Source organism: Protopterus annectens, chromosome 6.part1, assembly GCF_019279795.1.
Source record: "Protopterus annectens isolate FY-2018-M chromosome 6.part1, PAN1.0, whole genome shotgun sequence".
Taxonomy (NCBI): Eukaryota; Metazoa; Chordata; order Ceratodontiformes; family Protopteridae; genus Protopterus; species Protopterus annectens.
Genome location: NC_056738.1, coordinates 461,740,736 through 461,763,454, shown reverse-complemented (window position 1 = coordinate 461,763,454; position 22,719 = coordinate 461,740,736). Strand labels below are relative to the sequence as shown.

The 22,719-nt window shown below is 38.7% G+C and overlaps 1 protein-coding gene across 3 annotated transcripts in view; it reads left to right on the top strand.

Annotated features, from left to right (window-relative positions):
* EHHADH (enoyl-CoA hydratase and 3-hydroxyacyl CoA dehydrogenase) overlaps positions 1 to 22,719 on the top strand; it is an 847,616-nt gene that overhangs the window by 555,623 nt on the left and 269,274 nt on the right. For all 3 annotated transcript variants that reach the window (XM_044075885.1, XM_044075886.1, XM_044075884.1), the window contains one exon: positions 14,927 to 15,038. In XM_044075885.1, the coding sequence (XP_043931820.1) occupies positions 14,927 to 15,038 (112 nt within the window). The remainder of the gene's footprint in view (positions 1 to 14,926; positions 15,039 to 22,719) is intronic.

Sequence of the window (22,719 nt, the reverse complement as noted above, 5' to 3'; positions counted from 1 at the left end):
TCCTCAATCCGTTCTTCCTAGTCCCAAAATTCAGAATGGTTACTCTTATAAAGCTTCTTCCAATGACCACACCTCAGGCTCTGATGATCAGCTTGGACCTGAAAGATGCCTACTTGCACATCGCTATAGAAGAATCCTGCAGAGGTTTTCTTCATTTCAGAGCAGGTACCAGTCACTTTCAATTCTCTGCACTTCCCTTTGGCTTGTCTACTGCTCCCAGGGACTTCGCCAAATATCTGGCCCCGGTGATCACCTGCTGCAGGACAAGAGGCATCCCAATTTACCCTTATCTGGATGACTGCCTCAGTTAGGCCATGATTCAGTTCAAGCTCCTCAAGGATCTTGCCCTCATGCAGTCTCTACTTTCTTCCCTAGGGTTCACTATAAACCTCAACCTGGGGAGCCCATTTCCAACACCTCCTATCCCAGGGCAAATGGGAAGAGCAGTTCAGACACAAGCACATAAACTGCAAGGAATTGAGGGCAGTGCAAAAGGGCATGGTGGCCTTCAAGGATCACTGGAAACCAGGGGTTCTACTTCTCAAAACTGACAACACAAAAGTCATGTGGTACATAAACAAACAAGGGGGCATCCACTCCTACCCTCTTTGCCAGCTGTCAATGCAGATCTTGGAGACAGCCAATGCTATGGGGTTGGACCTGATGGCTCACTAACTTCCTGGGGCTCAGAACACTCTAGCAGACCACCTCAGCAGACATTTAATGGATCCCCATGAGTGGCAGCTGCATTGGGAAACATTTCTCAGCATAGTCCAGAAATGAGGATACCCTCAAATAGACCTCTTTGCCACTGATGAAAATGCTCAGTGAAAAAGATTTCCAGTAGCAAATTCACACAGCCTGGAGAATAGATGGTTTCTCCTTGTTCTGGAGCCATTTATTTCTTTATGCATTTCCTCCCCTGCCACTCCTTTCAAGGGTTCTCCTAAAAATCAGGGAAGAAGGACTGAGGGTCATCCTGATAGCTTCAGACTGGCCCAGACAGCACTTGTACCCCCCTGTTACTGAGTTTGACCAAAGAAAAACATTGGCAGTTACCTCAAAGAGTAGATCTGCTGACTCAGGCAAAGGAAAGGTTTGTGCATCCCAACCTGCAGACTCTCAAACTGTCTGACTGGATAAGGGAGATGGCTTCCCACCCGGACATTGCACCTACCAGTGTGTCCCCATTGCATGTAACCCTCTTTGGCCCCTCTGGGAGAGGTTGAGCAGGCCATACCCCTTCATTTCTCTCCTTCCCTGCCTGTCTCCTCTAGTGCCAGGGGTGCTAGTTAAACTCAGGTTGCCTGGGGCATAACTAGGACTTCATCCCTCTTCACCACAGAGCCAGAAATATTATTAAGCCCAATGCTTTTTTTTAATAATTCTGTATTCCTAAGAATGGGATTTGCTATTATTTCAAATCTACCGACACATATTTGTAACCTTATGGCTTATGTCTGGTATAGTAATCCCAGCTTTTTTGTAGGCCTGACACTGAAAAATTGACATCCTCCAAGGCAACTCATGACAATAGTTCTACTGATAATCTAAGGCCCCTTGCAAAATTATCAGAGAAATTTGTTTATTTCCATGTACTCTTTCAGACGGGAATGATGTATGCCCTCATTTTGCAGTCAGCATGGATATAACAAGGGATTAATATCTTAACTACTGTTTCCTGCATTATGCATTTTGTTCCATACAGTATAGAAAGGAGATTAGGAATAGGATCTATTTTCCTAAATTAAAAAAGTATATTTTATCTGTAAACCACTCTGTGTCACTGAAGAATCTAGAAAAAAACTAAATTTTGTTGACAGGTATGTCAGTTTGGCTTAAATATTACTTAAATTAATAGCCTAGGAACAGTTTGTCCTGCAAGGACCCATGCTAAGGTCTAAACTGTTTTTACCTTTATCAGTATTTTAATACAGGTCTTATCAGAGTTTAACCTTGTTAAGAACATAGGTGATTTCTTTCTTCTCAGGGAGCCTAGGATTACTTCAGAAGAACAAAAGAAAATACAGGTGGAATTTAATTAGATGTATTGCTGACTAGTAAATGCAGCTTTTTCAGACCTCTGGGAAGACTGGGTGAAAAACTGAGGCTCATAAACCTAGACCATGCCAGGCAGTCAATTATCATCTGTGTGTTAGGCTCAGTTCCATGCTTATTAGGTATCATACAAAGACCAGTATTTAAAAAGTTGCTAAGCAGCCTCAGCTTAAGCCGAGATACAGACTCACTAACCTGCTCACCACTAATGCTAAAAGGACTTTAGGGTTTCATGTCCCAGTGCCTAAATTAAAGTACACATTACTCTTAATTGATTTAAACTTTCCAAACAGCACTGCCATTCTTCAAAGTGCCCTCACTAAAATTTACAGATTCGTATTACTAGTTGGTCTCCAGGTGCATTTGTGTTTTTACAAAAAGCCAGCTTGCTTCCATTTACAGTCTGAACCACGTTATTACTGGGCACTGATTTTTTAAGCTTTACTTCTGCAGTATTGCTCACCATTTGTACATAGATTAGATGTCCCAACACCACTAAATTCTGAAAAATCAGAGACAAGCTTAAACGACTAGCCTTTGGGCTAGTTATTGTGAACACAGCACTTAAAATACAGCTCCTACTACATGAAATGTCGTACAAAAACAAATCAGGAATGAAAGTAGTTGTGCATTACTCAAGAAGCTTTTATTCACAGATTTTAATATGTACATTCTTTCACTGGTATGAATCAGGTATAGCAGTGCTGACTGGAATGGTCTGATTCTGTTTTATCTTGGAACACTACGTTTTCTATTTACATTGTCTGGGTTTCTCATTTCAAACTCAAAACCTCTTAGTCTGTGATTATTTTAATGCATGTCTGTTGGTTTGATATCATTGCATTCAAAAACTTGTTGCTTGGTATGTATTTGGACTCCCAGTAACACTTTATCTGTACATTGTAGCAGTAGAGATGCAGATGCTGATGGTCGCAAGAGGACTCAATAGGCCTGCACTAGGCCCAGTACTGAAATCATGCAGTGTTCTCTAAAAGTGTGTTCACATACCTGTGTGTACAGGCCATATTATATTACAGACAACTTTCCATTTTCTGTGACCTTAACTGCAGGCCATGGTGCAGGACAAAGTAACAGACATCCCCTAGTAGGGACTGTCAGGCTCAGATGGACCATGAGAGCTTCTTGTATCACCCAAACCAGACCCTCTGTATTCAATTTATCTATATTTTTGGTTGTTTGTTTCCTTATGCTAGAATAGTGTTTGGGATTAAATGAGCTGTGGTAATTACGTGTTCATATTTTTTTCTTTTCAAAACAATATTACATGAACCGAGATCAAAGCACCTATTATCAAATTAACCCACCCACAAACAGTACCAAAATATACACAAAAAAGCATTATGTACAAACAACAGTATGCTAAATGCTTAAGAGAGTTATGGAAACAATAAAGACCAATAAAACCTGCTAGAAAACATTTAGTGCTTAAAAGAAATGTTTCCATGCATCACCTAGGTGGGCTAAAATATTTACAACGCTATCCCAAATCTTCTTTAATTTACATGCGGTTCTGGAAATCCCCCTTCATGACAACCACCCCCTCCAGGTACTTTCATTGTGGTTAAGGAGTCAGCCATGCAGTTCGCATGTCTCCCAATCCACTTCATCATCCTTGCTGGTGACAAATCCTGAGGCCGTATGTACTTATATGCTACATATGACCTCACTATGGTTGCTAACTGCATAATCAAAATAAACCACAGGTGGAATGTTTCTTAATTTCTCTGTACTACCCCCTCAAAACTGTGTCATCATAGCAGCTTCTATCTACATTTGTTGGGAGAATATAGCCACCCCCCAAGACACTTTCATATATTTTGGATGCATGTAAAATCCCAAAACTTATGCTACATATCAGCCCCTATTTTGCCCCATCCCAGGTGTATATTCTGAGTAATAATTCCCATATCCTTCAAACATGAACATCACAAACTTTTATTAGGATTGCAACATGCATTTAAACCTTATAACTGTATGCAGGAGTGTTTTATCAGCCTCTTTGGGTCATCATCACGTAAATTTGCACATTTATTCTCCAATAATGCCATAACTGTATCCAACTCTGGTTCAAATACAATCCTGTAAAATATGGATGCAGATTCCCATTTTAGCTTCTCAACCCCTGGGCACTTTTTGAATAGAAAATGTATAACTGGCAAGAAAGGAAGCTCCAGTCTTACTTTAAATGGGGCAGGCATAAGGGCTTACCATAGCTTTAAATACTGCCAGCTTTCCTGACATGGAAACCCCCACTTACTCTGAAGATACTCAAAAGCAGGCATATTATACCCTGCAGGTCTTATTTGTACATAATGCCTCTCTTCCCCATTCCTTTATATGGGCAGACAGTCGTCTATTTTCAGGTCTGGATAGCCCAGTATTGGAGTTGATGCATCCAAACTTTGAATGATGGGAGCACCTTTTGCTACCTTTTTAAAGCTTGTTGCATGCCTTTTAATAGTCTCTACTATCTAGGTGACTCAGCAGCCTCACCATGTACCAGCTTTTTGTTCCCAAGGTGGCACTCTCTAAATAGGCTCATATAGAAGGGGCTTCTGTATTCAATGAAAATAATGCACTTAGTTGGAAGGTATGTGGGTACAAATTCCACTTTGGGATGCCTAATCCGATTTCTGATGTGGGCACAGTTGCCACCTTACTGTCTTCCTTTCCTTATTTCATATAATTTGTAGTAAGAGGTTATTCAACTTCACCAGCCCTTGCCCTGCGGAATCCAGACATACATGAATATGTAGAATAGCCTGCAAACAATCATCATTTTGATTGCTGCCACTCTTCACAAGAAGGATAAATCTGCTTTCTACCATGAATGGACCCAGACAAAGGCTTTCTTCCATATCTTCTCCAAACTCATCTGCACCATCTTGGACAGGTACAAATGCATCCATATACCCTTAAACTTGAGCAGTGATCTACTTCATACAAAGGAATTGACTTAATTTGTAGGAAAGAGACCTCTCTAGATTCTTTCAACAGGGCCACCACCTCTGGTACGTCCTCCTTTAACGTTTGGAGTCTGGATGATCAAACAGTTATCTGCAGAGAAAAATGCTTGAGTTGTCATCCTGTTAACTCATCCCTCTTTTAGGTTGAGCAACCTGTAAGAGGATCTGTCACAAGTAAGAACAGCACTGCGTAAAGCAGGCACCTTTTTGCTCTACCTTTTTGTAAAGTGAAGGAGAGGATAAAGACTCAATAAGTACAAATGCTGCAGACAAGAAATACAAAGCCTTGACCAATAAGATAAAATGTAAGAGAAACCCGAAGTGCTCCTTTATAGTCATGTAATGGAAATGAAGACTTTTTTGAAACTCACCACAATTTCAACTACCATCTCAGGAACATTCTTTAATTCATCCATGCAAATTTCCTTAACATACAAATGCTCCATACGTGTTCTACTGGCTATAAATCCCACCAGAGAATTCTGTTTTATATATGGCATGATACCCTTTTTGCTGTCAGCCAGCATTCATGTTAATTTTTATGTTACAGTTAATTAAAGAAATGGGCCTACTTAGCCAATAATAATGGGTCTTTCCCAGGTTTTGGCAGTACTGTTATGTTGAAGCCTGTAGGCGATGGATTTATATGTTGGCTATTCAGAAAACCCCTATATAACCTATTTAAAGATATGATAATTCAGTTCTTCCAGTTCCTGCAACAGAGATCAGTTGGCATAATGGTTAAGGGCTTCTCCTCCCATGCACACAGTACAAGGTTCAATTTTGAACTCCACCAAATAAGTGTTTGGAGTTCTCCTTCTGTCTCTGTGAGGTCCAGCCAGTCACTCATCTTATGTAACTAGTTAAAACAAAGAGGCTTGGGTGTTCATTTATATACTTTATTGCATACAAACACATCAGGATTGATAGCAGCAGTGTAAAAATACAAAGAAACCAACTGGCTGACTGCTACACATACATACATGCTTACACTTTTGCAGTTCACTACAAAATGGCAATATTGCTTGTATGTGCTCAGTATTTACACACACACACACACACACACACACACACACACACACACACACACACACACACACACACACACACACCTGCTAACTGGAAAGCTTCTTAAAGGTACATACACACTCTGATCCTCCCTCTGTATTGAGCTGTCCTTCAATAATAATGACATTTGAATAGGCATGCAAATCATACAGACAATAATGAGTAAACAACACTCATGTCCAAGTTGCTGTGTGTCTGGAAGTGTAACCTGATCTAGTAATGTAGCAGTTAGGACTGAGTTTAGCAACAGCGACAATCATTGGTGAAAGATCTGCTATAGGAGTCTCAGGGATATTCTCAGGAACAGGGATATTTGCTGGAATGTCCTGGAACTGGAACATTGGATAAGTCTCTCTGAGAACTAGAGTCTTTATCAAAGGCAAGATGCTGCAATGCTGGCTCAAACACCGGTATTAAATGTTTCTGATTCCATCTAAATTCTATTCCTTGCTATTCCACAATGTATGACCTCGGATCTGGACATAAACTTTTCACAACTCCAATCCGATCAAAACCTTTTGCTGTTTGCATCCACACCATCGCCCCTTCTTGTAGTGGTTTGATCTGTGTGCTGGTCTTATCATTGTAGGACTTCTAGAACAAATGCTTTTTCAGGAGTTGAGCTTTCACTGCTTTGTTGTTCTTAGCACTTGGAACCAACAAATTACTACTGATTCGTAGTGTGGTTCTGGTTTGTCTCGACATAAGTCTCTGGGCAGGTGAACTAAGATGATTTTCAGGAGGAATGTTTCTGAGATTCAGGAGATTCAGAAAAACATCTGTATTGTCTCGTTTTGACTTCTCTAACAACTGCTTTGCACTATGAACTACATGTTCTGCCAAACCATTTTATTGTGGGTACTCAGGACAACTAGTAACATGAATAAAGTCCCACTGTTCAGCAAATCTCTTGAACTGCCGCACCATTGTCAGAAATGACTTTGTGCGGAGTACCATGGACAGAAAATTGTCTCTTCAACTTAGTAATGACAGTATTGGAAGTGAGATTAGGAAGTAGGTCAATCTCGTAAGAATTTGAATGAATCTGCTAACATCAAATAATGTTGACCATTCCATTTGAAAATATTTGTAGCTACTGTTGACCAAGGTAGTTTAGGAATCTGGTTTAGCTGAACTGGTTCTTTCTGTTGATGTAGTTTAGTACTATTCCAAACAGAACAAGATGAAAGTACTCTCTCAATATCTCTCGACATATAAGGCCAAAATACTAGTCATCTCATGCTTTCATTTAGTAGAATCAGTTCCTAGGTGGCCATGATGCAAGATGTTAATATACTCTTGTTGCAAGGATTTTGGAACAATCACTTTTGGACCTTTCATGATGATACCATTGTCAGACAAAATCTCATCTCTGTAGGGGAAAATATGGTCACTTCTAGTGGTAGACAAGATAGCTTTGACAGCCATCCTTAACTGATAAAGTGCTTGAGCTTCTGGAGAATTGGATCTGAAGCTGTATGAGTTCTAAGCTCATCAAAATGTGTGGAAGAAAAATTCCTCACTTCCATGACTTAAAAATCAAGTTGCTCATTTTCATGCTGTTCAGTGCTTGTTCTGGGTGATCTGAATAAAGTATCAGCAAAATAAGGAAGTTTGCCTTTTGTATAAATAAGATTGAAATTATACTTTTGCAGTTTCAACACCATGCATTGCAATTTTGCAGAAGCTGTGTGCATAGGCTTTCTCAAAGTAATGACTAGAGGTTGGTGGTTGGTCTCAATTTGAATAGGTTGACCATAAATATAATCATGGAGCTTCGAACATGCAAACACAACTGCCAAAAATTCTTTCTGTATCTGAGTATACAGCATTTACAGTTTGGGTTAGAGTTCTTGATGCCTCAGCTACTGGTCTACACTCTTGAAGAATGACTGCACCAAGACCAAATTTAGAAGCATCACAAGAAAGAGTTACTGGTTTGTGAACATCATAGTATCTTAAAGTAGATGGACTGGCAGTTCTCTGTTTCAGGCAATCAGATCTCTTTGGTGTTGTTCTAACCAGGACCTGGTTACATCTTTGCATGCCAGCTCTGCTAAGAGAGCTGAAAGTTGGCTCAAATCTGGAATGAACTTGCATAGATAGTTGACCATGCCAGGAAAACATTAAGTAACTTCTCGTAGCCTGAACCTGCATTTCTGAGGATTCTGCTTAAGATTCATTTTGCGAGCATGATTTAGAACTTTCTTGAAATTTCTGTCATGTTCGACTTCACCATTGCCTCCTACCAAAATATCATTTACTATAATAGCACATGTATAGCCAGAAAAAATTTGTTCCATTGCACGCTGGAAGACTTCACTGGAAGAAATTATCCCAAATGGCATTCTCAAAAATCTGTACCTGCCAAAACGAGTACCGAAAGTGGTTAGCAATGAAAATTTTCGATCAAGCAAAATTTGCCAAAATGATCTTATTGCATTTAAGACAGAAAAAAACAATGGCATAAGAGCAGCATTCAGTGACTGTTATGCATTCAATGATGAGGTCATTTATGTGCTTTGTTCAAGTCTCATGGATCAATACATATTCTGATATTATCTGAGCTTTTCTTATAAACTACTACCATGGAGGATTCCTTTTCAGTTGGTTCTTCTACTGGACAAATCATGTCTTCCTGCACAATTCTGTGTAGCTCAGCATTGACTCTACTCTGAATAGCTACTGGTACTTTCTTTGCTGGTCTGATAACTGGGCTAACTTCATGAAGAACACAACTGGGAGTTTGCCTAGTTTGCCTTCAAAAAGATCATCAGCATAGGTAGAAAAAATAGTCTGGGCAAAATTAGAGCAGTTGTCCTTCAAGCTTACATGTTGGACTTCCTCATTAAATGAAAGAATTCCCATTTTAAAACTGTTTCTGAGGCGTAATAATGGCTGTACGTGCCTTTTAACTATGTAAAATTGCAAGTCATAGCTGTTCCCGGCAGAGTAACATGAAAGCACTAATGAGCCTTCGGTTTACATTTTTCACCACCATAAGCAACAAGCTTTGCACACTTAGCCAAATCAAGCTTCTCACCAGCTTTTACTCTAGCAAACATCTCTGCTGACATAACAAACATTACACTTTGAACCAGTATCAACTTAGAGCTCTATGGGTCTCCCATTAATCCGAACAGTGTAAAATACTTCATTCTTTGCCCACAAATCTACTGCACTGATTGTTTCATCAAGCACAGACACACCATCAACTTAAAAAGTAGGGTCACAGCTCTCTAATTGATCAACTTGTCTCTTGGAATGTTCTCTTTTAACAAAATAGTGGTCCTCTTTTGATTTACAAAACCTTTGAAAATGATTCCACTTTTTACATTTGTGGCACTGCTGACCAAAAGCTAAACACTTTTCTCATTTAGATTTCATGATTTCCATCACAATTATGAGTTGACTATGAGGCTAGGTGAGGGCACATGCTTTGAGTTTGCTGACTCACCCTTGTGCTTTGCTGAGCATGTCCAGTTTACAAAGCACACCTTAGAGTTTGCTAGAAAGGTTATGGGTTTCACTGAAGCTTAGGCTGTGGCTGCTCCTTCCTTTGGCCTGTTTCTTTTAACCACTTACTGCATACTATCAACATTAGCTTTGGAAGGGGCTGGAAACATGCATTTCTCATTTGTAAGCATGTTTGTGTGCTTTTCTGTAAGCTCATGTATTTGGCAAATCTCTATGGCCTTATTCAAAGTTAAATCACTGTCTTGAAGCAAAAACTTTCTTACTGTATCACCTTTACACAACCACAAGCATGTCTTTTATCAACTCATCCCTTAATTCACCAAATCTGCACATTTTCGCCTTATTTCAGTCAGTTATATATGCTGCAAATTTCACCAGGCTTTTGATCTCTTCTGAAAACTAAGTGCCTTTCCATTGTAATAGTCATTTGGGGGTTACACATTTCTCTAAAGTTACGTTTTTAAGCACTCTGGGTCTTCCCTTGTTTCAGCCGGTACCAATATACAGCCATTTCCCCCCTCCCCTGCATACATAGCAGGTGCATACACACATGAACGTTCTCTTGCAATGGCTTCTTAACCAGCTAAATTAAGCAGAATAAATGCAAATGCCTTTGTACATGCATTTTCGTCATAAAATGCAGCCTGTATGAAAATATTGTACTCTTGCTCAAACACTCTCTAATTTTCTGAAATATTATTATCAAATACAAGTGGAGCAGGTCTGTGAAATCCTTTTGCCATGCCAACAAAGTATGCTTAAACACAATACAAAATATGGCCCTTATAATTATGTACAAACAGGCACACACACATACCAGGTAATTGATACAACATTCAAAGGCACAGTAAACTGTTCCAAAGACTGTACTTTGTGAAATATTCTTTGAAATGGCTGTATGTTGTGAAATAACTGCACTGTAATAGTATACAAACTTGCGAAAATTTTGTACACTTTGGATATTTTGAATAACTTTAGTTAATGCAAAAATGTAGCACATAGTGAACAAATACAGTTGTTTTCCTTGTTTTATACATTTTATTTGATTCAGATATTGTTTCAAACATTTTTGTAAGTGTTTCAAATATTTTTATCAATATGTCACAGTTTCAGAAATTTTGATTAACTAGAAATTCATTTTGAGCATTCTGAGTACTTTGTTTTATATTCATTAAGTAAAAAATCATTTAAGTGAGTTTTAGTACCCGGAATTAATTTCTGACCTATTTTGCGAGTCGTTTGAGCAGTAGGGATGATCCAATCCTGTATATTCCTCCAACTTTAACCATATACCTCATGGTCTTGACTTTGGATCCCATTCTGACACCATGTAGCTAGTTAAGATGAGCCTCAGGTGTTCGTTTATATGCTTTATTACATACAAACACATCAGGATTGATATCAGCAACATAAAATATAAATGAACAAACTGACTGACTACAACACATACATACATACATACTTAGATCTCTGTAGCTCACTACAATATGGTAGTCTTGCTTGCAACAATCTCAGTATTTATACACACATGCTTGCTAACTGGAAAGCTTCTTAAAGGTACATACACACTCTGGTCTAAGTGTTGCTTACAAACCAGGTTGTCGGGAATACTAACAGTGCATCCCTCACACAGACACACACACACACACACACACACACACACACACACACACACACTACTCACCAAACACACAGATTGTCTTATGCTGAAGTACTTAAAATAACCAGAATTAGTCAAAGTCCCTATATATATGTGCATGGCTGCACAGAGGCTGCTGTACCTACCAGAAGTAAATTCAAAACAAACACTAAAAACAAACCCCAATAGTGAAATCCTCACCTAAGCAGGGTATACAATTAAAGAAGAAAACTCATGGCCAAAATCAGAAAGAGCAACTCCCTTAAAAACAGGTGCTAACTTCTACAACTAAACAAGAAGCTGAGAGGTCTAATTAAGACCAACAAGGCCAACTGTGAGGTCAGGATAGCCTCACAGTCTAAGGACAATCACAAGGCCTTCTTGAGTTATGTGCAGAACCTTGAAGGTAACACACATTAGTGTGGGGAACTGGTAAACAGTACTACCTTCACCCATCAAAGTGATACACCAAATCTGCTGGCTGATAAATTCAGCTGAAACTTCAACACCCCCCCCCCCAGCTCTACCAGGTGAAATCTCCTCCAGCATACTACTCCAAACTATTAGCAGAAACTAGGTGCTGGCAGAACTTGCTAAAGCCAAAAACACTGCCTCCCTGTTGCTTCCTGAACAGTCTAAAACATGACCTATCATGACCACTTAAGACATTCCAACCACAGCCTCAAAACAGGCTACACTCTGAGTGAATGCAGAACCTCAACAGTCATGCCCCTCCACAAAGGCGGACCATCAGCCAACCCGGGGAACTATAGATCCATCAGTCTAACAAGTGTAATATGAAAAGCTGTGGAACAAATTATCATGGAAATGATAAACAAGGACATTGGCTACCTACACACACTGGGCCCATCCCAATTTGGCTTTAAAGGAAGATCATGCCTACTTACCCTGGTAGATTTCTTTGAGAGGGTCACAAAGGCAGTGGACAAGGGTAAAACCGTACATACTGCATATCTTGACCTAACCAAGGCATTCAATACAGTCCTCCACTCTAGCATTGTAGAGAAGCTCTCTGAGCAAGGTTAAATCCCGACATAACCCACTGGATTGCCATTTGGCTCAAAGACTAGTACCCAAGAAGTCAGGATCAGTGAGACCACCTCCACCAAGAGTCAGGTCACTTGTGGAGTACTCCAGGACTGTATGCTGGGCCCGGTACTATTTGGCATCTACTTTTCGGAAGTCAAGGCAAACATTTAAGACTTCTGGCTCACCAAGTTCAGTGATGACTGTAAACTGGGAGCTATTACAGATTCCCTCAAGACATCTTGCAAGAGGGTTTATCACAGATGAATGACTGGTGGAAAAGTTATTTCCTAAAACTTGATGCCAAAAATGCATTATAACGCCCTTTGGGTAACTATCAATCCAAGTTAATTACTGCATTGATAAAATGCCCCTAAGAGTCAACCTCATAGTAAGGGAATTGGGAACATGTGTAGATCTGGTCTATCACCAACATGTAGCTAAGATAATAAGAAAATCATTCTATGTCGCCAAACTTATAGATAAAGGTAGGGCATCCAGGTCCAAGGAAGTTATAGTACAACTCTTGTCTGCTCTTATTAGACCTGTCATTGAATACAGTACCACCTTTAGCATGTGTACAACCAGACACTTGCAACAGTTGAAACGCCCACAAAGGTTTCTCACCAGGAGAATTCAAGGCATGAATACCCTGTTCTATACTTATCAACTAAAGGCTGTGTCTCTGTACTTAGTCTTCTACAGTCTGCTGAAAGGGGATCCTTGCCTTGCCTACAATGCTTCCTTAGACCCAGCCCTGATGGATATTGTTGCACATTCATAAAACAAACAGCACCAGATTACTAGATCCAGGATCTGAATTTTACTTGTGACAAAAACAAAATATGATGGAGGGACTGATATGTTTCCCAAAGGATCCCTCACTATGGAATAGCCTCCCTGAAAAATGGAGTTTATCCCTGACTCTATTCAAGCAAAATGTTGACAGCTGGATGGGAAATCATAAATTTACCTTCAATCTGGCCTCCATATCCCTTATGGACAGAGGCTTTCAATAAGAAAAGTATTAACCTATCACCACCCCCTTACAAATCCTTACTTACCTCCCTACTAACATGCCCCCCCCATAGAGATGCCCATGATACTTGGTACACAAATGATTTGGGTGCCCGGCGAGGCTAGTAATAGCCCTAATGGTTATTAGCCTAGTAACTAGCTATGAACCTATAAAACTCTGGACATCTAATTAGCACAAAATTTGAATACTAAATAGCATGCAACTATTCTTGCATCCAATAAGAATGTGGGATACTGTTTAGAAACATGTTTAAAAAACAGTGTGTGACAAAATGTAATGGAGAAATACAAGCACTGTATTGTAAAAATTCTACCATATAAGGTCATTTATTTTTGCTTAAGAGAGATATAAGATGTGTGTCCCTTTCCTTTAATGCATTTTTGATACTAGTACGTTGGTAGTGTAGTATGATTTTCTGTGCACTAGACAGCTTCACATATCATATTTAATGAGGGAGGATTCAAAAAATTGTGTGAAGGAGTAAATCAAGTATGAAAATAGGGACATACTTCCAAACATGAGGACATCCTAAATCAGGCCTGAAAATAAGAATTGTTGTGTCTTTCGGCTTTTCCCAGTTAGGGGTTGCCACAGCGGAACTCTAGTCCGCTAATGATTGGTAGTTGATTTTTACGTGCCGAGTTACCAGCCCTGGCGCACAAGCTTCAATGAAGGTACGCCCATTCACGCATGTCTCCATGCAGAAGACGCTCTAGCTGAAAATCGAACCGGACAGCGTCTTACTGTGAGGCGACAACGCTACCGCAGCACCACCAGGCCTGAAAATAAGAATGTTTCCCCAAAACAAGGACAGTTAAAAATGTTCTGATTAAGAGACAAGGCAACTCAAGGTAGTCACCAGCTCACAGTATCATGACATGATAGCACCATTAAGTTCATCTTTTCTTTCTTAAGTGAGATATGACTAGATAAATGGATCTTGGGCAGTGGGTGGATCCCACATCAACTTAAAGTTTTTTTTTTCACTCTGCATCAAAAATATGTATTCTATAAATGACCATGATTGATTTGTGAGCTTTTGCATTAGTTCTTCACTATTTTCAAATACTTTATATAATATTATGATATATTATTATTATTATTATTATTATTATATTATTATGGCATATATTGGTGGTGGGTATTTTTTTTACATGTGTACCGCTTTATTTATTTATAGTACTGCTTGTTATATATCCTTGTATTTCTACTAAGCCTGTTCCTGTTGTATTTGTTTTTGTTTCTGCTGAAAAAAAGCTTTCATTTTTTTCTGTATTTATTTTTAGTATCTTATTTTTTATTTCTATTTTTAGTATTTTTAAATTATTATTAATTTAATCTATCTTCCTTCTGCAAACTGTCATTCATGTGGTACAAGCCTGAGTACTGAAATTTCGTGCAGTGATATACAGTATTTCCTCTGTGTTGATTTGTATGACACTAAAGTTTACTTTGAATTGACTTTGCAACTGCACAACATTATCACTGATTTCAGTTTAGATGTGAATCATAATAGTCCCAGATAAGTGTACCTATTGGTTATATGCTTATCACTTACCACTGAATTTGTAATTATGTAACATCTTATATATTTTTTTTTGTATGTTATAGGCTAAAGTAGGATTACCTGAGGTCACACTTGGTATTTTGCCAGGTGCAGGAGGAACACAGCGCCTTCCAAGGCTGGTTGGAGTAAATGCAGCTCTTGACATTATAACATCAGGTAAAACTAAGCAAATGTCAAATATTGATGCATTAACATTAATGAATATTTAAGCAGATTAAATAGCGTTGACATACATATTTCTAAATGAAAATTTCAGTTTCCTTGTGTTTTACTTACTACATCCAGTTCCTTGTAGATTTATCCCTGTTCATTTTTTCCTAATTTCTCCAAATATTTAGGGTTTCAAGTACTGTGACAGGAACAGACCCCATTCCACAATCTGAGAAATTAGTATTGCTTCAGTCTTTGATTTTGCCAAGAGTGCTATTCTGAGCACCGGCAGTACACCCAGAACTCCCTCATTCTACAGTTATATGGGGTTACATGTATTGGTAGCATTATGAATTACAGTAAATTATTTTTTATTAGCCCTGTTGTTCCTACTATTGTTGAAACTATTTAGGTGTGTTTATTCTGTATTGTAATAGTTTCTGTTTGCATATCCTAGTATTTAATGACTTTGTCTCTCTCAGTATGCAGGGCACTAATTGCTAGATAATGCTGTTTCAGTGCTTAATGTCACTTTTATCCTTTTATTCTTTATCTGATTTTCTTGCTTCTACTGTTTTAATTGTTGGTATTGGATGGTCTTGTGTGTCCAAATCTTCTTCATTTTCAGGAATTCTGTAAGGTTCATGTTTCCATTGATTGTCCTCTGCCTGTATGTTTCAGTGTTTGGACAATCCCCAATATTGTTGTGCCTATCAATATACATCCCAGAAACATTGGTAGAATTAGTGCAGGCTATGTACAATGACCTAGTGATTAAGTACAAACAGTGTTCAGTCTCACAGAAGGGTTCCTAGTGGGAGTGGGTGTGCACCAGGGTTCATCTCTGAGCCCACTGCTGTTCATACTGGTGAAGGACTACATTAGCAAACAGGTCAGAGGGGGCAGATCAACAAAGCTGCTGTATGCAGTTGATGTGGTGTCACAGGCAGACTCTGAGCAGGAACTTCAGCAAATGATGGGGAATGGAATGCAAAACTGAAGGCACATGGGATGAAACTAAGTACAGATAAGATAGTGGTAATGGCAGCAAATTGGGGAAATCTGAAGAAGATGAGAATTTAGATAGAAAGGAAAATAGTGGAACAGGTTAAGAGCTTCGAGTATCTGGGAGGGGTGGTTGAGGAGAAGGGAAGTCTGACTGAAGAGTTCAAAGCTAGAATCAGGGGGCTGCAGCCAACTGACATAGACTGTCAGATGTAGTACTTAGAAGAATGCCAAAGAAGCTGAAAAGTAAGGTGTACAAGACAGTTGTGTGACCAGTACTACTGTATGGTACAGAAACCTGGGCAGTAAAGGCAGAGCAGATGAAGGAGCTAGAAATGATGGAGATGAAGTACCTGAGAAGGGTGGTAGGTTGTACACTGTGGGACAGACAAATAATTGAGGGCATAAGAGCAGAAGCCAAAGTAGCTTCAATCGCAGAAAAGATCAAAGAGAACATATTACTGTGGTTCGGGTTAGTACAGTGATTATAATGAAGTTCAGCAAATGCTCGAGTGCAAAGAAGATCTCAGTGAAAAAATATTTTTCAGGTACTTCACTTCTGAGTTTTGGGAATGATTTAGAAAAATACTTGACCGTGTTATTGTCAGAAACATCTCTGGCTAGAATGTTTAGCATGTTTAGTAGGCTTATGAGTAATCATGAGACATTGCTGTAGGTGACATAATTTAATAACAGAGCTTACTACACTTTTGATATTTAGTTGTGATGGTTGTTTGCATAACATGAGTTTGTCACTCAGGTTCTGTTCTTATAAGCAATTCATATTGAACAAGTCATTCCTGAGTGTGTTTTGAATGAGGTTTGATTTTGTAAAAACCTTAGTGTGATAATAATTTGTAACTACTTTATACAATATTCTCAAAAATCCATTGAGATCTGTTGAGGTGTGATAGTAGTCAGTTGAGTATTATGTATTGTTAATTTGTAAGCAAAGATCACGATGTGTGGAAGATGCATCGATTTTATGGTTTAGTTGTAGGAGGTATTTCAGTACATCTAACCAATGGAAAAGAGTGCAGACTAGATAGGTTTCTCCAAGTTTAACTGGAAGCCTGTGAGACATTTTCAGAGAGATAAAATAATGTTCTCTTGATTCAGACAGAAAAATAAATGAGCCATCTTGTTTTACTGTCATCTTTTTTTTGACACCCACTGTTGATGTTTGCCTGTACCTGCAATGAACTATTTATTCTTCTCATCTCTTTTCTTTCATGGGAAGGGTCTGGCCAAATCCTGCAATAACCTTGCAGGTAAGCCACCTCTGTCCATGGAGAGAATGACCGTGTGGTCTAGTTCACCTAAGACTACCACACTCCCTTTCTTTTCTTGCTTTTTTGTCCAGGACGAGTGGTCGAATCTTGTTGTAACCCTGCAGGAAGGCCCTTCTTCTTCAGGGAAAAAATGATTTTGTCATCTACATCCCCTAAGACTGGTTCCCGCTCCATTGAACTGATGTGACAGCCAATGTGTGGGAATTAAATGTGTTTATTGGGTGAGGATTTTTTTGGAAGATGCAGAAGAAGGGAATCCCTAACTGGGCAGAGTGGGCATGGTATTACCAAAAGAAGCAGCAGCTTGTTCTGCCCCCCACCCCACAGCCAGCAACTAGGTAGACATGACCAAGTCTCCATTATGACAGCCACTTCCACAAAGAAGTAAAAACCCAAGATACTCTTGAGGCCTTTTGTCATGCTTTCAAAGACCATTTTTTTAAGGCAGCCCAGTTCACCTGTGATATTCATTAATCCTAGTAACAATTCAAGCTGTCAGTATAGTTCTGGACATATTAATGTTTCTCTCTCTATAGATATATAGATATGTATGTTTGTGTATGTATAGATATGTGTGTGTGTGTGTTTTATATATATATATATATATATATATAAATCTGGTTCTACTTCTAAATTTCAAAGTTTCAAAACTTCGAATTTCTTATGGTTGAGACCATAACACTAAAGTTTTGAAACTTCTTACCTTTTAAACGGAGATTGCAGTACAGCACCGAACAGTATATTTACCATTTTCCTTACTACTGTGCGAATTTGGAGTTGGTATATTTAATTAGCAGGGGGTGTGGGGGGGTACAGAGGGGCTTGTTTTTATTTTTTTATTTACATTTCGAAATTCAAAACTTCAATCTTATGGTCTCGACCATAAGAAATTCGAAGTTTTGAAACTTCGAAATGTACCCATATGTATATCTATATTGTATGTGTGTGTGCATGTGTGTATATGTATATACACACACACATACACTCACGCACACACACACACATATATATATATATATATATATATATATATATATATATATATATATATATATATATATATGTACACACGTATATACACATACACACACACACACACACACACACACACACACACACACAGTTCTTGATTATAACTGCTTACATTTTTCCGGTGTATTTGTACTTGTTGAGAACAATTGTTTATTGCCAATGTACTAGTAATTAATGGCATGATTTGCTTTTTCCTAGTTATACATTTATTTCTATTATTCTTGCATGTTTTATATTATATGTATATTGTTGCTCACTGACCCTAGGTCGTGGCTGAAAAGGGTCAATGGAGCAACCCACCTCCCCCTACCTGATAAGCCAATAGTGTGCAAGTAAATAAATAAATAAATAATTGCTTCAGCTTCCAAAGGAAATCCAATCCCTTCCCATGGGATGGGGGAGCTGACATAAGACACTCTCTCCCACCCCTTGCCCGGCTCCTCCAACCCTTGAACTGCTAATCAAATTTGGGTCAGCTGGATTATAGTCACTGCTTCATATCTCCATGCCACAGAGCCTGGACTTAATTATAGACAGCATCAGTGTGTCGATGGTAGCTTCCTCAGATCCTGCTTAACTGAAACATTTCGAAAAAAGCACATTCGCCTGTAGTGTAGAATTCTCTTTTGTCCATTGCTGTGCAACTATGGAATAGGTATATTTAAGTCTGAGAGTTTGAGGGGGGTGCATAGAAGCTTGTCAACCTGCAAACAAAAGATTTGGTCCGAGTTTATTGTAATGTGCTTACAGTGAAATACTTTTGGAGTAGTTGCATTCAGTTCGGCTGGTATCAGTCTATCAATATGACTCCCCTTACTATCTCTGTAGTCCTTGATGTCTTAGTGTAGCTCTAATGTATATAGTTGCAACTCTTGTGCTGTGTGGGTTAGGATTATGTTTGTAGGTATGCATTGCGAAGTTTCCAATAAGAAAAATCTATCACTTGCTCTTTAGCTTTTGAGTGGCTTTGATTATTGCTAATGTGAGTACGGAAACATATTGTGGGCTTTACCCATATACCAAGGTAACAGAACTTTCAAATATATTATAAAATAGTGTTTTTCATTGTCTTGGATAATAAATTTAATGCTGTTTTGGAGTATAGCAAGCAGCATTCCTGGGTTTATTTAAATACTTTACCGGTATCTGTTTTGCAGTTTTCTCTGGATGTTTTTTCAGAGGGGTACCATTGCCCAAAAAAAGGGTTACATTAATGATGAAAAAAATGATTAGGTTAATGGAGAACATTGAGAAGTATATTGTTGCAGGACTGATCTTTGAGGGACTGGTGCGCTTGCATCATTCTTGACAGAGAAGGTTTTGCTGAGTTATGTATGAGTATATTTCGATAGATTCTGAGCAGCATACATACAGTTTCAGACAGACCTATAATTTTGTGGTGATAGAGAGAGGCTCTGCCACCATTGCCATATTATATAATATATTGTAATAAACAATATTAAATTAACTGTTGTGCTGAGCCTTTGCATAGCTAAGGGCTTTCAGTTGGTAAGATCATTACCTCCTTCTCCTCATTAAGCTTAATGGTGCTGCATTAGAATCAGATCCCATCTCCTGATTTCAAAGCTATCTAAATGTTTGATAGTAGTGTTTCAAAATACTAGTCTCTAATGTAATTGTAATACCTTTTGCTGTTGCCACTGCAGTATCAGAGGACTTTATCATGGACTCCTCATCATTTTATTTTAATTTCATTTTTACAAAAAATATCTAAACTGGGAAATTTCTCGTCTTTGCTGTGCCCTATGTTGTGATTATCTTTTATGGTTAAATCTTTCTTTTGCTAACATAGAACTAAACTCTGACTCTCTGTGTTCAGACTAGCATATCACTTTGGCATCATAAGTTTAAAATTGATTATTCTGTGATAGAATTTTTATTTTATTTATCCTTTGGTTAACTGGATAGAGTGCTTATCCAAATAGACCATTTTCAATCACAATAAACATTATAACAAGAGTAAGTGAGGAAGAACACAGTTCAACAACTGAAGAATCTAAATATTTCAAAATCATGAAATTTACATCCCAAAGGTATTAGATACCTGAAGCAATTGAATGTAGGAGAAGTAGCACAGCATGACATTTTTGTGAGAAGAATATCATGAAGTTAGCACACATACAATGTCGAGAATGTCAGTGAGACTTCACATACAGTGTCTGGAATGTCAGTGAGACTTCACATACAGTCTCGGGAATGTCAGTGAAACTTCACATGCAGTCTCGGGAATGTCAGTGAGACTTCACATACAGTCTCAGGAATGTCAGTGAGACTTCACATACAGTCTCAGGAATGTCAGAGAGACTTCACATACAATGTCGGGAATGTCAGTGAGACTTCACATACAGTGTCTGGAATGTCCATGAGACTTAAAATACAGTGTCGGGAATGTCAGAGAGGCTTCATATACAGTGTTGGGAATGTCAGTGAGACTTCAAGGTAAGATAAACATTTAGTCTTCCTGTGTAGTTACTTAGTACCCTTTGGTGTTTGGGGGGGGGGGGATAGAAAACAAAAAAGGAAGAAGGGGGTTTATGAAAATAAAGAAGTATTGGGGGTAGGGTAGAGACACTGGATATAAGGAATGAAGGAAGGGAATGAGGGAAGGAGGAATAAAATTAGGTGGGTTGTTGGGGAGAGAAGGATGTAGGGAGTAATGATCAGCATGTGATACAGAGGGTGATGTCTGGTTTAAGAGCTAGGTAGAGTTGTGGAGGGTGGGTTGTGTTATAATTTACATAATAGACTGTGGCTTGATGCATTTGCATGTTACTTATATGAATTAGTGTTTTTTTTAAGGTATGTAAGTTTTTTCCTTGGACTTTGGTGGTAATTTGGATAGGGGTTTAAGTGTAGCTTGTTTCCATTCTATGGGCATGGGTTACGTGTGAGGCATAGGGTATATGGATGTTTGAGAAAGCTTATTAAATGATCTTTACATAGCAGGATGAACTAACGTAGTAGGCCAGTTGTTCTTTGGTAGGCAGGGGGAGAAGTCTGATGGGATTTGGTCAAGTAGCCTTATTTATTTTGTTGTTGTCTTTTTATAGTAGAATGGGCTGTGTAGAGTGGAGGCTAACAGGAGAGGGACTGTTATTTGTTTTTTGGGAAGGTGTGGTGGAGTGTGTACTGAATACTTTCAGGGGGTCCTCTGGGAGGAGGAGGACAGAGGTTATTTTAATGGTGTTATTTTGAAACTAGCTGTTTATAGTTTTGCCTTATATTGTTTACTAGCTTTCAGGATTGTTTTGGGTCATTTTTGAGTGACTGCTGTTGGGTTTGCAGTGAATCCCTTTTGTTTTTTTTTGGCTAGGTCTCTGCATATTATGAATTTATTTGTTTGGATTTTTTACATGGTTTCCAGACAGAGTTAAACAGAGTTTTAAGTGCATGAGCGAGCCTTAAAAATTGTTGCTTTTTTAAAATGTAATAATGATAGGGAAGAATTCCTTTTGTAGGTGGAGGAATATATATGTTATTGAAGTTGTAATGGTGGATGGAGGATAGTATTGGGTTCCATTTGAAGGTGTTAAGTTCACCTATAGGTGATTTGATGTTTTTTGGTGTTTTAGGTCCGAAGTGTATAAAGTCGGGCTGTTTGTTGAAGGGGACAGCCAGGCTGAAGGATATGGGACAATGGTTACCGGACATAAGTCAACATACTTGGATGTTAGATATTAGTGAAGGAAGTTAGTCATGAGTAGATCTGTAAGTGTACTGTTACCTGTAAGGCGAGTCTTGTGGGTTCAGAGATGAGCAGGATTAAGCCGAGGTTGGTTAGAATGCCGTAAATGTCTTGTTTGTTGGGGCCTATGAGGTTTGAGTTAAAATCACCAAGAATGAACATTTCTTTAATGGATTTAGTTGACTGAGAACTTGATGTGGAGAGGTACTGATATTTGTTGTGTTTGAGGGCACTAGGTATAGGCTACAATTATTGATACTGCGATGGTGGTGCTGCGGTAGCGTTGTCGTCTCACAGCAAGATGTTGTCCCGAGTCTGCTGCCAATCATTAGCAGACCGGAGTTTCACTGTGGCGACCCCTAACCAGGAAAAGCCGAAAGATACACACCATTGTTATGGATGTGGACTTACAGTGATTAATTTTAGGACTAGGCAGTGGGAATCATGATCAATTGAGAAGTTTCGGCCAAACAGTGATGATGTAGTTGAACAAGTCAGAGAAAGAGAAGTGTTTTCATTTCTTGAAGGGATTTTTAATTCAGTTTAACAGTCTGTATCTGCTTTAGCCGTGATCTTTAAACCTATAAATTCCAGTACATGGTTGCGCTCTATTTTTGCTGTTTTAAGTGATCTGACTTTTATTATTAAGGAC